Genomic DNA, 13,681 nt, shown 5'->3' with positions numbered 1-13,681 from the left:
TGCTAAGGAATCAGACACAGATTCCGACTCTTCACCTACAATTACTAGAAGACATGAGCCATCGGTCTGATGAATCCATTACATGGCCATTGCATGGTGACCTAACTGAGACTTGGACATTTGAGAGCATGAAGAGCACTTAAATTCTGGTTCATCTCCTAAGCTGCTGACAACATACCAGGACACTTTTTTTCACCATGTCAAGCCGAAGGCAAAGGTAGAATCTATGCTATATGTGTTTGAATAAACAGGTGGCCATGGACTGATTTTCCATGTCAACATGTAAGAACTTCACTTTAGCATGGCTGAGTTATCGGTTACAAGTCATAAACCAGGTTAATGATGGCATCAAGAATTTGAGAAGTTATTGAAAGTTATTGAAACAACAAACATACTGAAATCACATTGGCCCTGTACCAAACCATACCAGTGTGGATGAAGATTTTCATAATCAGCCCTAATAGGAGATCGCTGTCACAGATGTTATGAAGTACAGGAGTATGTCCATTCTTTATACCCCAAGAGTAATATTATGCAGGGATTCTGGGAGAGATGCCGGTTATGCCTGCTACAGTTTCCTAGATGGCATTTTTAAATGTGGGAAGTTATTCACCAGATGCGGATGTCTAGCCAATTCACTTTGTTACAGAGGCAATATTTGCCACCCAAGTTCAGGCTATGTCAGTTTCAGAGACTAGCCAGTCACCACGCCTGTAAAGGGAAAACTCAACATCGTCAATCCAGTTAAAAAGGGGATAATTGATATTGAAATTTTCAATATAATATCAGTGACCTCCACTGAAATTCCATATGGAATCACCATGAAAACTACTGTCACTGTTACATGTTTCTATTGACTCTTCACTCAAATTACAGATGTTTCATCAGATTAGACCCCCGTGGGGTAGATAAGAATGTGTCCTCAGCACCCAATCGCTGGTTGTAAAAGGCGACCGAATTGGGCAACCTGTTTGCCGTGGGTTGCCCCCCTGTGTCGGTGGAGGATGGGATTCTGGTGGTTCAGGGCACTGGACCAGGAATAGGTGTTCCTTTGCCTAACACACCAATTTGACCGTTACTTTACCTAGACGGGTGGTAGAATTGGCCCAATTCTATCAATCGGCTGCTCACGCCATGCCCTGTGCATGAAATACTTGATAATTTAGACATATCATATCACACAGGTTTTGATCAGAATATAAAATTTTGCCTAGAGTCCTATGCCAGAAGGCGGTGGTCCATTGGCCAATCTGGTGATACGGACCACTGAAATCATTGTTTTTATAGGAAAATGCCATGGACCGAACCATCCTGACATTCCTCCTTTTATTAACGACAGCTATTCATGTCTTTATTTCTGGAGTATAACACCCCTGTGTACCTGGTTTTGTAGTACCTTTCATTATGGCTACCTCACAGTTCACTGGTTCTCGTACAAAATCAAAGAGAATGCATATTGATACAGACACTGTTGTGTCTTCTGATGAGGAATCTATACTCAGTGTTGACTCTTGGCCTGAATTTCTTGTTTTTGAAGGTGTTGATGGAGAACCCCTATAAATCAACCCTTCATCGTTTCGAAATCTAATCAGGGAATATGTGGTACTGCAGTGTCTGCTCTGGCTTAAATTTTCTTGGGGTCACTTGGACCCCTTCATCATAAAATTAGAGGTCCCAAACAAAAATGGAGGGGTCCAATTTGTAGCATCATAATATAACATAAACAACAGAATACAGTGGTTGTGAAAAATCAGACATCTTTTCGCAACTGCAAAATATCAACAAACAGGCAAAGTGAGAGAAAGGTTCACATCAGGACACATCCTGCTCTCATGACCAAGAGGTTTACATTAAGGGACAAACAATTTCTTAAAATGGAAATTTTTTGATACTAATGAATATTTTAACACAAAACTATCCATGTTAATATCTAACTTTGTAAATGAAAAGGCAGTACACGGGTGATCAGCCATTGGTAAGGGGTCATAGGGGCAGACATTTGTTAATGTTTATATCTAGATCTTCCAATGATTTGAAGTTTATGGATTCAGTCAAGTTCAATGGCTGTTCTGATGCTACTGTACTGAGTAGTGAGTTCATGTCGTAACTGACAATGATCAATGAGTCATAACATAATTGGGATATCAAACAGTTTTTTTAAGTAAGAGTATGTTCAGGATCCAGCATTTCCTTCATAAATCTAGTCAACAATGAACATGTTTCAGGTGCTATAAATGTTAAAACATGTCATTTACACTAATAACGGTTCTGTCAAAATGTGTTTTGCAATTCTTAATATAACCCACAAGAGATTGAATTATAATCAGCTTGATAAGTCTGTTGTAGAATAACTAAATATTCAGAGTCCGCTAAATAAAAACAATGCTTACATTCAAGTGTTCGCATTTATTCTTTATCATATACAGTATGGCGGCATCGATAAATCTCGAAATCCACACAAACTGTCGACTGTTTACTTATGCAAATCTAAGCACGATATATTTCATTGCATGATCGAATACAGGACTCGTTGCGGTATGTCACGGCTACTTGTACACACGTTAACTTCTTTATGATAGTTTATGGGATGTTTTTGAAGTGGAATTACCCCTACCTCCATTCGAAATTGATACGAAAAAGAATCCATTTGTTCAAACGAAGTCCCTTGATCAAACCTCGGTCGTATGTAAAATACAAAACAGGACGTGATGTAAACCATATAACCCACACAGGAACTTTGTTTACCGAACTCGGTAAAGAAAATCAGCATCGATCAATCCAATGAACAACAAAAAATATTTGAATCACATATTTAATAAGTTTATAAGCGTGCCACATTTCAATCCATTATGAATTAACTACTGCGATAACATAGCGTACCATCCTTCACGGTCGCTCGATTTCGCGGGTCACTGTTACCACGTTCTGAAGTATACCCTTCATGTGCCGGGCTATTTTTAGTTTGACACAAGGTCGGGATATTTTCGACCAATCAAGCTAAATGAATTATGACTATATCCGACCTGCTTAATATGCGGCACCTGATTGGCTGAAGCAAAGCTACGGACCATACCAAACATTAATACATGCAAAACCGAAAATAGATATAGGTCAATTTTTCATAAACAGGGAGAGAATAATGAAACTGGTTTGGTTTAGCAAACGGAAGTGTTAATCAACATGCTTCCCTGTCTTGTTTGGCAACAAATACCTTTACGCAAAGACGTACGTCTTTGATTTACGATAACAGTGTCAATTCGATATGAAAATAATAACACCCCAGTCACTGCGTCCACGAGACCCACACATGTTACGCAGGTGCGTTCAAACTCATTTTTGTGCGTCCAAGACGCAAAAACGCGCTCTTCAGCCAACACTCATACTGTCAAGAATGTTACTCGTCTCCAGTCTGGTTCACAGCTTGTGGAGTGTGCAAAGAGACAACAATCTCTAAATCTTCTCCAAGCACATCATTTCGCAAATACTGAGATTGTTGTCTCGGTGCATTGTACGCAACCGTGCCAAGTGCCTTTCAAATATATGTCAGAAGAGGAAATTGCAGCAGAGCTGAAGCCTCAAGATGTAACATCTGTAAAGAGATTTATGAGAAGAGATGGTGACAATCTTATTAAAACCCAAACTTAACTTTTTACATTGCTTTAACAAAAGTCCCTTTATCAATCAAAGCTGGATATTTCAACATCGGAGTGGATGTGTACATATCAAATCCACTCTGTTGTTTTAAATGTCAGCAGTTCAGGCATGGGGCTAAGTCCTGTCGTAACTCAGCAATTTATTCCCACTGCAGTAAGCAGCATGATGGCACTGACTGCACAGATAACATCAAATGTGCAAACTGCAGTGATGACCACGTGTCCTCCTCGAAATCATGCCCCTCTTTTGTGACACAGACTAAAATCCTGAAAATCAAATATACTAATGATATCTCATTCTCAGAAGCTAGGGCACTGTTCAAAAGTCAATCAACCACTCCCAGAAACTGAAGTTCCCTCAGTCACTATCACTGATCCTGAAACTCAATCTGAGCCAGTTAATGAGGTAGAAAGAAATGCATCAGTAACCAGAAAAGAAGGGAAATAACAAGGGAAAAAAGAACCCAGGGCCCTTAAACATATTAAGGTGCCTTCAACATTGACAGTCCCTCAGGACCTCTGGAGGTTCAAAACCGATTTGAACCTCTTGATATGGAGGTCACTCCATCGCTGTCATTACAAATGTAGAGATTTTGTATGGGCTGATGACGTGCTTCATTCCGCTTGCTTTATAGGCAGGGTATATAAATTAGCATCGATTTCCTGTTATTTTACGAGAAAAATACACATGCGTTATGAAACATTGTCCTGCATACAGTACACAAATACCATTGAATTTGTGAATCATCTTGTCTAGTGATGTTTTATTGTAAATTTCATGTTTTCATTGACTAAATTTGGAAACAGCAAAACAAGCACACAAACTTTTAAGTATTGTAGCATTTCACTGTTTGGGTTGTGTGTTCGAGACGCTGAATATTTAAGGATTTCTTTTGGAATATGGAAATATAAACGAAACGTGCATCGGACATTGTGATGATGCGGCGGTGCCTGAGAACCAAGAATATATTTTTTTAAGCCTTTTATTTTCTGACTTCAGGCAATTTAAAATCAGTCTTGCAAACATCCATTTTTAATCAAAATTGTTTTGAATTATATCTTGATATGATCTAGCTAATGGCCAATACGACATCGTCTTTTGTTGGTTACCCAGACGTGTTGGTATCACTGGCAACAATGGCTGATGCTGCTGCAACAGCAGCTCTCATCAAATCTTTGACACCACTTCTTATCCCATACAGTGATTATAAGACTGTTGTTAGATGTTACATCTGAGATCTGATGCAATAGAAGTAGGACATCCATGTAGGTATCAATAAATTACATTAAAGTAAACCAAATACTGGTTACACCTACTAGGGCTGTCTGTCCAGATTTGAAGAGTACATTATGCAAGATGTAGTATTGGCCACAGCAGATATACCAATTAATATTTATTAAAAGGTGAGGATCCTCCATTCTGCATCCCCTGTGATGAAAGAATCACGGTCAAACATGTCCTGCTTGACTGAATTGATTTTGCCATCACAAGGGATAAATATTCATCATCTCTCAAGGATCTTTTTAGTAATATTAATTCTCATTTAATTATTGGCTTTCTAAAAGAAATAGAATTGTATGATAAATTTTGATACTTTGTTCTGTAATTTGTAATAAATTTGTACATATTTGCTTGGTCCTTCACAGTCCTCTGAGTATAGACCTTTTTGATTGTTCAATGTTACCTGTTATTGATCAAACTCAAGGGATTCTGGAACCTTTAGGTACCCACGAACGACTATTAACTGTCCAGAATGTACCAGTATACCAGTCACGCTGTATGTTCTGGCAATGATGCAGTAGAAGTTTTGTATTCGCAGGAATTATCAAACAATAGTTATCATTGTAAATAATTCTAAAAGTACTACCTCATCACTAGTAATCCCACCCACCTCCCCAATTTTATAGATCTAGATAGTTGATGTTGGAAAGGAGTGAGTTGTCCTGTCTTGCGCTTGTGCAAGATGCCTGGGCAGCAAGATAGCATTACTTGTAAAGCTGATTATGGATAGTTGACAGGGAAAAAAGCACATCTGTTCAAAATGTGGAACGTTTTTCATAGTATAGGATTTATGGCAATGATGTAATACATGTGGTATTCTTAACATTATTAACAATGATAACTCATATTTTTTCGCTTTGCAGGAGAGTGTTCCAATCTATCATCCGTCTCCCAACATCAGTCGTCCAGCTAATCAGTTAACAGAAGAGGAACAAATAAAAATAGCTCAGAGGCTTGGCTTAATAAACCACCTTCCAACTGGGATATATGATGGAAGCAATAAGAAAGCAAAAGAGTAAGTATGGTATAGGGATGTCATCATATATCATGATATTGATGTATCAGTAATTTTTTTATACTAAATTGACAATACAGTTGGTTTATCCATATTACCATGGTTAATTAGGATGGACAATGAGAAGGCAGGAAATTCAGTTGAAACTTTTAATGGATGAGCCTAGTTAATATTAAGCATTAAATTGATTACTTGCAGGTCTAGATAGGTGAGAGAAAAATTCTCTGCACAATGTCATGCAGAATAATGAATTTTAATTTTAATCAATATATATCGTGATTCTTTTGAATAATCGACACCTTTAGTATAAACATGTTCAATTGGCCTTCTCAGTTCTATCGGGGTGGTCGGGTAGCCTAGTGGGTAAAGCGTTCGCTCGTCATGCTGAAGACCCAGGTTGAATTACCTACATTGGTACAATGTGTGAAGCCCATTTCTGGTGTCCCCTGCCGTGATATTGCTGGAATATTGCTAAAAGCGGCGTAAAACCATGTTCACCCACTCACTCACTCTCAGTTCTATCCTTCACATATGGCTGGTGTATAACAAACATACTTGTTACAATACTAAGGCCAATCAAAATATGTGTTTAGGTTAAACTGGTGTAGGTAGGAACAGAATTATGATGTTACCTGGTTACTTTTAGAGTCAATTTGCTCAGATGTTACCATTACTTGTTTCAAACTGTAATAGACTGTAATAGTAATAAGTCAGCACTCATTATGTTAAAAGTCTGAGCAAATTAAGAATGAAGTTTTGTGACATGAATTGCCCTATCCCGTACGTGACCACTTTGCTTTTACAGCTATTGTTGTATTAACATTGTCATGTTGAATAATGGTGTTCATTCTTAAACCAAATGGAGCAGTGTTAATTAAAGAGACCTAATTGACAATGTAATTGTTGGCAATAGAACCTCATTGTCTATCGTTTTGTACAGGTTAATAATTATAATTAACAAATGTTTTTTCATCTTTTATCTTACTATTATGCCTCCGATGGTATCATAGTGTTACTTTTAGTGGTGGGGTAGCCTTTTGGTTAAATTGTTTGCTTTTCACGACGTAGACCCAGGTTCAATTCCCAACATGGTTACAATGTGTGAAGCCCATAATTCCTTTGAATACCTTTTCTCTATTACATCATTAGCCATTAATTTCTGTTTTGGCTGTTATCACACTTTAAAATCTTCAGCAGACATCCTCTTCACTGCCATACATATCTAATTGTCGTGAGGGAAACCCTATCCTCTTCTAGATGCAACTGCACATGCTCAAGACAGGAAAACAACACTTCTTTCCTGTGTGTCCAGATGCAAACAATCATATCATTTAAAAAAACAACACAATTTGGTTTTGTTATTGACACTGTAACTTCATTGCGATGATCTTAAAGACAAGTACAGACAAGCTAAGAGCAGAATTAACAGATTAGTGGAGCCAAATCGTTTTTGTAAGTAGTTAGTATATTCTCCCACTCCGTCGCCATCTGGCATGTGTTCAGGGTGCAGCATTGGTCAACTGATCAGAAATCCCCACCCTAGATGCCTCGCATGCATATAGAGAATGTGTTCTCCAAGCTCTAGATAGAGCTTCTGCAAACATCTATCTAAGGAAGCTTAACAAACTTTCCGCGGCTTGGGGTACTCCCGTATTTTCTTGAGAAGAGTGCGCACCCCAGTATAATGTGTACCCCCCTCTAGCGGATTTGAATATTATGCTCAGAAAAAATTACACTGTAACTCTTCAGTGAATTCCCGTAAACGAATGGGTCATGAGAAACTTGGTCAGTACAAATTTGAGATAAAAAATCACCAGACATGTTGATTTACCGTTTAAATTGTATTTTTTGTTCTTCTAGGCCTTGTTTTACATCCAGGGACTTAGATTACCTTGTGTATTTTCTCGTAAACTAAGCCAGAAATAGCAATCAGCTGGACACACGTTTTCTTGGAATCTACTGGTGATTCGGTCAAGACACACCTGACGATATAACTTTACAAGATTTTAATGCAAGGATCATCAAAAATTGTGTCTGAAACTATTTTTTTATCAGGAATAATATATTCCAATATGTTGCTATTTTAGTTGCAGCTTTTACTAAATATTTTTAAAATAATTATAATCTTAAACGAAGCAGCTGATCGCTATTGCCAGGTATTATTTTTCACATGGAACCAGTTTGACCAGTCACCAATCGAGGCTCCCGCGCATTTGAGCACGAGCACTACGTGTTGACATAGAATCGCCAAACTATAACAAGTATAAATTTTAACGAGTCAAAGTATGGCATTTATGATACAATGCTACCTTTGGGGTCAAAATAATTGATGAGCGTTATAGATGATCAGCGGTTTAACGAAGGTCAAGTTGTAGGTGGTAGATGACCAACAAAACAGTATACATGCTCTGCCTACCCTAACACAATCTACATTGCATGTTTAAGAAGTTGTTTATGATTCATAGTGTAAAAAAAGAATTGATTGAGTATTAATCTGCGCTTTCAAAAAACCCAACACATCGTTTCCATTCAGGTGAATAAGCAGGTAGATCTATAACAAACTTGGTCAATAATAGTATGAAATTTGACATGAAACTAAACATTATGATTTACCATTTAAAATGTATTTCCTGCTCTCAAAGGCATTGTTTTATATGCAAAGATTAAAGATGCAAAGACTACATGTGTATTTTCTCGTAAACTAAGCCGGAAATACCAATCAGCTATGCACATGTTTTCTCCCAATCTACCGGTGATTCAGTTAAATCGTACCCAGTGATACCACTTTAAAGAAATCTGATATAGTTGAGGTCATATTGGATTTTGATTTTGATCATTTTTTTCGCAGACATTTTACTTTAAAGATCATATCTTCTTAGGTTCTTCACAGAAACAACTGAGACTTTACATTAAGTTACTTAGTCGTATGAACCTCATTTTGTTCTTGGCTGTATGCTAAAAGTAACAATGCTAATATTTAAAAACAGATTTGAGTGCAAATACTGAATGAAGCACTCGTAAATCTAGGTAGGATTATCTCTATTTGACTGTCGACTACCCTTGAAGATGAGGGTTAGAATTGTTTTTCAGCAGCCCATGCTTGTCTTGAGAGGCGATTATAGGGATCAGGTGGTCAGGCTCCCTGACTACTTTATTTCCCAATTGCCAAATGCTAGCATACCTTACTTTTGACGGCTGGGCCACCCGTACCCCCCAACACCCCAGAACAGGCCAATTTCTTGTGGCGATGTCCAGCCTGCCTGTGGTTACTATGTTACTTTGTTTGTACGACGTACAAACAAACCATTTGAGGATTCGAACATGGTCTAGGTCGGAACTGGGTTTAGAACACTCTGGTTCACTCTGGCACTCTCAATTTCGGAGCGGTGATGTCCTGCAAACGGTGACTATCTTTTGACGGAGTTGGTACAAGCTAACCCTTTGAGATTCGAACATGAGGATTCGAGGTCGTAGATAGGTTGAGAACAGCCTTTGACACCCGGCACATGCGAATGTCATAGCAGCAATGTCCGCAGTCGGTGCCTACATTTGACGGCGTTGGTATAAGCAAACCATTTTAGGATTCGAACATGGTCAAAGTCAGAAATGGGTTTAGAAGATAAAGGGTATACCCCAGAACCATCAATTTCATAGCAGCAATGTCCCGCAAGCGCTGCTTACATTAGACGCGTTGGCACAAGCAAACCATGTAAGGATTCGAACATGGTCGATGTCGGAAATGAGTTAAGTAGCCCTCTGACACTCCGGCACATGCCAATTTCGTAGTGACAATGTTCTTCAAGCGGTGACTGTCTGACCATATGAGGATTTGAACATAGTCGAAGTCGGAAGTTGGTTATAACACCATGGACACCCAGGCACATGTGAATTTCGTTGGTGATGTCTCACAAGCAGTACCTTACATTTGACGGCGTTGGTACAAGCAAACCATTTGAGGATTCGAACATTGTCGAAGTCAAACGTAGGTTAAAAACTCACTGGGACACATGTGGTGATGTCTCGCAAGCGGTGCCTTGCTTTTGACGGCGTTGGTACAAGCAAACCATATGCAGATTAGAACCTAGACGTCTGAAATGGGTGTAGAACATCCCGGGATGTTCTGGGGCACGTCAATGTTGTAGGGGCAATGTCTCGCAAGAGTTTCCTTACTTTTGACAGCATTGGTACAAGCAAACCATATGCAGATTCGAACATGGACGGCGTGTGAAATTGGTGTAGAACATCCCTGGGACGTTCTGGGACACGTCAATGTCGTAGGGGCGATGTCTTGCAAGTGTTTCCTTACTTTTGACGGCGTCGGTACAACCAGTCTATTTGGGGATTCGAACATGGACGAGGTCGGAAACAGGTTCAGCACTTTGTCTTAGCAATGCAACAATAACCCGGAGTCCTGGCGAACTCAGAACACTAATCCGTTTTGATTGTAGCTCAATGGACAAGGGAGCTACACTCTTTTTTCTCCCAGACTATTTGACCCCTGCCACAAACTGCCATACAGCAGACCTCTGAACACTTGTATCTCGGAAACTACTGGTCCGATTTCGACCAAATTTTATGTGTGTATGTAGAGTGGGATTGTCTAGATTATTATTGTAATCATATTTTCCTATTGTAATCATTCGATTTATTATTAGGGCTCTATGCCCTGGGATACCCCTGCACATGCCAATTACGTAGCGGCGTCTTACTTTTGATGGCATTGGTACAAAGAAACCATTTGAGGATTCGAATATGAACAAGGACTGGAATGGTTTCAGAACACCCAAGAATGCTCTGTCTCCCGCCAATTTTGTCAAAACGGACTAATGACATATCAAGTAATAAATTACACTATAGCATACTCATGTGCACTGCATTTATAAAGTGGATTCAAGTAGACTGGAACTAAATGACTTATTGTCAATAAGTATATATACCTATGTTGTTAAGCACTATCCATCACTTGCTTGATAAAGGTGTTAGGATCTACACCGAAACGTCGACTAATTGTAATAAAGAAGTTGTTCATCCATAGAACTCGTCTTACTTCAAGTTTACATCAAGTTTTTTTTATCATATGTACCTCATGTTTTGTTCTTGGTTGCATGCTAAGAGTAACATTGCTTTGTTACAATATTTGATTTTAAAATCTGAAAAAAATTAAGTTCAAACACTGAAGGATTTAAGAATTTGAATATGGACGAGGATTGACATGGGTTGACAACATACATGGATGCTCCGGGACCCACCAATTTCGTCAAAACAGACCAGTGAAACCTCAAAGGCTTCATAATCAGGAATCTACGAGAAGCCATCAACATCAAAAGACTCCAGCCGTCAATCAACCGTGACCAAGGCTATTACATACCCCCCCCCCCCCCCCCCCCGGCGTACCATCAACTCATCAAAGACAATCCCAATCAGCCATAACCCCGTTATATTACTGGCTTCATCCTTTGTTTATGTCACTGACTTCACCGATGATTGTCATCACTACTCAAGTGTATACAAAACAGGCTTCTCTACTCCAGTATAACAATATCTTCTCTACTGTATAAACATTACCTCCTTCTTGTATATATACTTGTCAACCACACTCTGTATATCCCCTCAATAAAGCCATCTGGGATATTAGTACGTGAACTCATTCGAAGTCACAATTGTGATGACATTCAGCCTCCAGAAAGTCACTACAAAGGGTTACACCCTCCCTGGACTTTAAAAACTCCCAAAGTTGACACTGCTTTAACATCAGAAGTCACTAAAAAGGAAAACCCAACCCTACTACGATCAGTAGCTATCGCTAAAATTCAAACTATCTGGGACAGCTGGGCCCTTAATACACTGATGGATCCAAGAATCCTATCAACAACAGTGCTGGTTACGGGATCCATATCCACAGCTCCAAACCCCAAGCACATTCAGTTCGCTTGCCTGATGGTCAGTCAGTATTCACGGCTGAATTGGAGGCAATTCATCATGCACTCAAACTCATACCGGAACTTCCGGAAGCAAAGACAGTCATCCTATCAGACTCGCTAAGTGCACTTCAGGCCATCAGTGGCAGAAACTCAAACTCCAGGCCAAACACAGTCAACAATATTCTATACGAATATACAAAACTATCGGACCAAGGGCAACAAGTGTAGCTGTGTTGGATCCCCTCTCACATAGATATTCATGGAAATGAAAAAGCAGACTCACTGGCAAAGCTAGCTCTAGACAAAGCGGATATACAGGCTATTCCCTTTAGTAAACTAGAGATAAAAAGCAAAATCAAGGCCTCCATAGCAGAAAGATGGCAAGCCCAATGGGACGCAAGTAAGATCGGCAGATGGCTATACAAAATTCAACCCAAGGTCCAACAAAAGCCAAACTCATACTCAAATGAAAGGAAAATTGAAATTGCTATCTCACGCCTCAGACTCGGTCACAAAAAGCACTATGACAAGGTTTGTTCATCTTGCAATCAGGCTGAAACCATTGATCACGTGTTACTAGAATGTCAAGACCATGCCCCAGCCCGGGCTAGGTTAAAACAAGAATTGCAGTCTGTCACAGATCTCCTAAAGCCAAGAGATGCAATAGCGAAGGCCAAATTAACTCTATTTCTGAGAGATGGACAGCTACTCGAACTTATATAAACAGAACAGCCAAGGAAAAAATGAAATCATATCAATATAAGAAAATAGAAATCATATCAATACAAAAACAGAAATTATGTGAACACCAAACTCACAATAGATATGTGTACCCTTCTCACACACAGGAGTCCCAAAGAGGGACAGGTCAGCTGAAATTGCCTAGACAGAAGGCGACCTCTTAAACACTTAATGCAACAACAACTCTGTATATCACTTGCTTGATAACAGTGTTAGAACCTACACCGAAACGTCGCTCTTAGTTGTAATAAAGAAGTTGTTCATCCATAAATTCTTATCCTTACTTAGTACTCCAACTTCTAAATGCCTTTCAAAGAAGAAGTCAGTGAAATATCAAATGATTGATAACAGTATGCAATGCTCATGTGCACTGTATTTATAAAGTGGATTCAAGTAGGCTGTAACTAAATGACTCAGTGCTTTTACAAATCATAGAGCCCGACCTTGTGCCCGCAGCCTGAAAGGCAAGAGACCTATTGTAATCGTTCAATTTATTAGGGCTCTATGCCTGAAAGGCAAGAGACCTATTGTAATCGTTCGATTTATTATTATTATTATTATTCTTTATTATTCTTATTATTATTATTATTCTTATTATTATTATTATTCCAGCGTTTTTTGTTCCAATCATAACTCAAGAACTACAGCTCAGAATCTCTTCAAAATTGGCACAAGATTCCCAATGTCCTGAAGCAGATACAACAAAAATCCCAAGGCTGTAGACCAAACGACCAAGGGCAGATAACCAAAAAACAAGTATTTTTTGAAGATTTAAATTGGCCTATTGCTCCCCAACCGCTTGTCCGATTACTTTCAAAATTGGCATGTGTCTGCTGCTTTAGGTGCTTAACATTTTTTTACTTTGGCCATTCGTCGCGTGGTTTGGCAGCCATATTGAATTCAAGGTTTTCACGATGTTTTGGGGGTACATATATCTTCAAAAGCATAGAACTCTGAATAAACTTAATCAAATGCTTCCAAACTTTCTGGAACTGATAGCTGTCTTGGGCTATCATTTTTAGTTGAGGTCATATTGGATTTTGATTTTGATCATTTTTTTCGCAGACAT

General features: G+C 38.9%; 1 protein-coding gene across 1 annotated transcript in view; it reads left to right on the top strand.

The window, feature by feature from the left end:
- LOC124118584 (RING finger protein 11-like) overlaps nucleotides 1-13,681 on the top strand; it is a 55,153-nt gene that overhangs the window by 29,356 nt on the left and 12,116 nt on the right. Inside the window, exon 2 of the mRNA XM_046480770.2 lies at nucleotides 5,799-5,950. Coding sequence (XP_046336726.1) covers nucleotides 5,799-5,950 — 152 coding nt within the window. The remainder of the gene's footprint in view (nucleotides 1-5,798; nucleotides 5,951-13,681) is intronic.

Source organism: Haliotis rufescens, unplaced genomic scaffold (genome assembly GCF_023055435.1).
Source record: "Haliotis rufescens isolate VD_foot unplaced genomic scaffold, xgHalRufe1.0.p SCAF_2, whole genome shotgun sequence".
Taxonomy (NCBI): Eukaryota; Metazoa; Mollusca; class Gastropoda; order Lepetellida; family Haliotidae; genus Haliotis; species Haliotis rufescens.
Note: the sequence above shows the minus strand (reverse complement) of the source record. Positions and strands in the feature narration are given on the sequence as shown.